The 3,702-nt window shown below is 36.5% G+C and overlaps 1 protein-coding gene across 1 annotated transcript; it reads right to left on the bottom strand.

Moving 5' to 3' along the window:
• Positions 1–2,437: 2,437 nt before the first annotated feature.
• On the bottom strand, positions 2,438–3,496 carry LOC131596791 (uncharacterized). Its single transcript, XM_058869531.1, has one exon. It carries the CDS (start codon positions 3,494–3,496, stop codon positions 2,438–2,440), a length of 1,059 nt encoding a protein of 352 aa, XP_058725514.1.
• Positions 3,497–3,702: the final 206 nt, after the last annotated feature.

Here is a 3,702-nt window from a genome sequence, read left to right as displayed (position 1 = left end):
ATGAATGGTATACAAGTATGTGACCCGAAATGACGCTTATGTGAAGTCGTGATCAGGGAAGGATGTTTTTTAGCTAGTGGACCTTTGTGGCCCAAACTCTGACATATGTGAGAGTTTTTGATTCGGGAAAAAATCCCTTATATCTAGTGGAACCTCCGTGACACAAGTTGGAATCATGTGACAAGTCATGACTAGAGAAAGATGTTCCTTGTTGGGGGAAAGTCCGTAACTCGAATTTAGACTAATATGAGAGATCGATCGGGGAAAGGCATCCCTAATTTCATGATATGTCTGTGAGTCGAACTTACACCTATATGAGAGGTTGTTATCGGGGAAGACTCACTATGTGATTAACTGTGATTTCATGAGGCAGGTTGGTTGTTATGTGAACCATGTTTACGATATTCACATAAAGTATGAGATTGTTGTGATCTCTTGTCCGAAGCTTTGTCGATGTAGAAAGTAAAGAAAGATATACTATGGAAATTGTAGGATATAAACCCCTTTCGAGCCGAGTAGACCTATAAGATAGGGAATTTCATTAAGATGTGGTATCTCATCCCCATTCATCTAGGATATTTTTCAGTCAGTTTGAGGAAAGATAAGGGTAAGGGTAAGATGACTTGAACACCCTATGATGTTGTTTCTTCTTTGTTTTCCAATGTTATGTATACTCTGTAGTTTTTATATAGATATATTTTGATATAATGTATCGATTTAAATGTAAAAATTTGGTTGTACATGTATTAATGTGTTAACTAGACACATATGGATGTTTTCAATACAAGTTTAACACTTGATATAATATGATTCTATACATTATTAAGTTTAGGTGTTAGAGTAGGTATCAAAGTAGATTGATTCTCAACCCAACTATGAATCATCATAAGTAATTTCTTTTGTGCCTCATGTGAATGTTTTCCATTATACTTCTGATTGTCATATTATATAGTGTTAGGCCTGATTACCTTGACTTCTATCTACGTGACAATTAGGTTTATGGTAGAGCAACGTAGAGGTCTTGAAATACCAAATGAAACTTGAGCCCAAAATGTAGAACTAGAAAAAGGAATCGAAAATCATGGTAACCAAAGGGACCAATTCACGTAGCAGATCCAACAACATCAAAAGCTTAAACTCTAATTGATTGATTTGGGAACCCTAGTTGATTAATATCGAAATATGCAAACACTAGTTTGTGAATTGAAGAATGTGAGGTAAACAAAGGTTTAAAAGGAAATTAACCTCAAGGTGAGATATTTAGACACGAAAGAGACCCTAGTAGATACGTGTTTCAAATAATTGGTTTGAATGTAACCAAATTAGACTTGTGTGAGGAACATCAAGGCTTTAGGGATGCCCGAACCTTTCTACCCTAATAGGGAGTGAATGGTATTCGTGTTTGTGACTTTAACTCGGGCTTATTTGATTTTTGTTACCTAGGAAACATTGTTTAGCTGGTGTACCTCCGTGACCCGGATTTAGAACTATGTGAGAAGTTGTGACCAAGTAAAGATGTCCTATATAGATTGTGGAACCTATGTGACCCATCTCAGAACCATGTGAGAATTTGTGATCGGGGAAAGATTTTCCTTGTTCAGAGATGGCGCTTGACCTGAAATCAAACTCATTTGATAGGTTGTAAATGAGGATAAACATCCATTATTTCATGATATGTCAGTGAGCAAACTCAAACCCAAGTGAGAGGTTTGTTATTGGGAAAAGACGTATCATGTGATTATCTGTAATCTCTCCAAGTAGATAGTGGGTTATGTGAACCCTGTTTATGATAATGGCACAAGCAATAAGATTGATGCAATCTCGTGCCCGAAACTCTGTTGATGTACAAAGTAAAGAAATTCATATTATGGAAATTGCAATGTATGATCCCCTTTAGAGCCAGTGGATCCATAAGATAGAGAACTTCACTAAGATGTAATATTTTACCCCATTCATGTTATATATTTGTAGGTAGTTCGAGGAAAGATAAGGGTAAGGGTAAAATGGCCTTAAGACCCGGTGATGTTGTTGTTTCTTTGTTTTCTGTTAGATTGTATTACTCTATTGTATTAGTATAGACATATTTTGATATTCATGTACTGATTTCCATGTAAAAATTTGGTTGTACATGTATTAATGTGTCACCTAGACACCTATGGATGATCTCGGTACCAAATTAACACTTGATGTAATACGATTCAAAGCAGTATTTTGTTAGGGTGTTACGATTGGATTGGTATCACTTATGCATATAGCTTGTTCCAATGTGTGTTCGTTTTCGGATCTTATTTTATTCCGTCTTTTTTTATTATAATATATATTTTTTTTGTGTAAGCAAGATTCATTAAAACGGAGAACTAAACGTTCTCAATATCCGATTACACAGAAAAGCGGGTAAATAAAAACCCACCAAAAGGAATTACAAAACCAATTAGAATTACGATAGGAATAACAACGGATCCTTGTTAAACTCGTAAAAGCTACTAATGGGTTGTGTAATTTCTCCAAAAAAAGACCATTTCCACAACAAAGATTTAATCTTCCACAATGTATTATTTACATCCCAAACTTCGTTCCGGAAGCAAATACCGTTCCTACTAATCCAAAGAATCCACATGGTACCTATCCACACTACACCTAATTTGTTCACCTTAACCTTTTTCTTTTTACAAAAAGAATACCAATCCATAAAACTAGCTTTGCACTCTTCATCCATTACCCTCCAAGGCTTCCCAATCCAAGAAGAAATATCTCTCCACACCACCTCCACCCCTTTACATTTTAAAAAAGAGTGATCACGGTTTTCCGGAACGGTATCGCAAAAAACACACCTTAAATTATCCGGTGGTAACACTATACCTCTAACCGATAATAAATCCTTGAAAGGAAGTCTATTTACAAAAAACCTCCACCCGAACGTCTTGATTTTGAAAGGGACATCCATCTTCCAACACAAAGTTAAAACTTCATTGAACTTCTCAAAAGGGCCACACGGAATACGGTTCCTTGCCATAAGACTATAGCAAGAAGCCACCGAAAAAGTGCCTTCCCCCGAAGCGCTCCACCTAACCTCATCCTTCTCTTCACTAGTAGGACCGCCACCGACTATAAAACTCCGAAAAAGATCCAAATTCAATCTCATATGATGGCTATCTATAAGTGTTTCCAAAATACCGCAATTTCCCCATTCCCAATTGCCGTTTGTCCAACCCCCCATACCCGCCACCGACACTTTTTTCAAAGCCGATAAGGAGTATAGATCCGGAAACTCCTCTCTCAAACACCTATTATTCCTCCACCTTGATTCCCAAAAGGGTGTAGAAAAACCATTACCCACTTTAAAAATACAATGGTCGGAAAAGGAATCCACCCTCTCTAAGTCACCACAAGAAATAACATCTTTCCACCAAAAAGAAGGAGAAGAAGTAGATGAATTTAAAGAAGAGAGATGAAGAGAAGATTGGGATAAAAGCGTACCTCCACCAAAGCATGACATAGCGATGTCCCCGTATCGAGCTTTCAACAAATCAATCCAAAGCGAATCTTCTCCCTTTAGAATTCTCCATGTAACACCCCATATTTTCTAAATTTAATTTAATTGGAAATTAAATTATTATTTGGAATTATTCAGTATTTTATGGAATTATTTGAAAAGAAATATGATATAGGCTATTGGGCCAAGTGTGGTGTTAGTAAAGAGGG

Source organism: Vicia villosa, linkage group LG4 (genome assembly GCF_029867415.1).
Source record: "Vicia villosa cultivar HV-30 ecotype Madison, WI linkage group LG4, Vvil1.0, whole genome shotgun sequence".
NCBI lineage: Eukaryota > Viridiplantae > Streptophyta > Magnoliopsida > Fabales > Fabaceae > Vicia > Vicia villosa.
The sequence above is the reverse complement of the archived record's forward strand: the minus strand, read 5'-3'. Positions and strand labels throughout refer to the sequence as shown.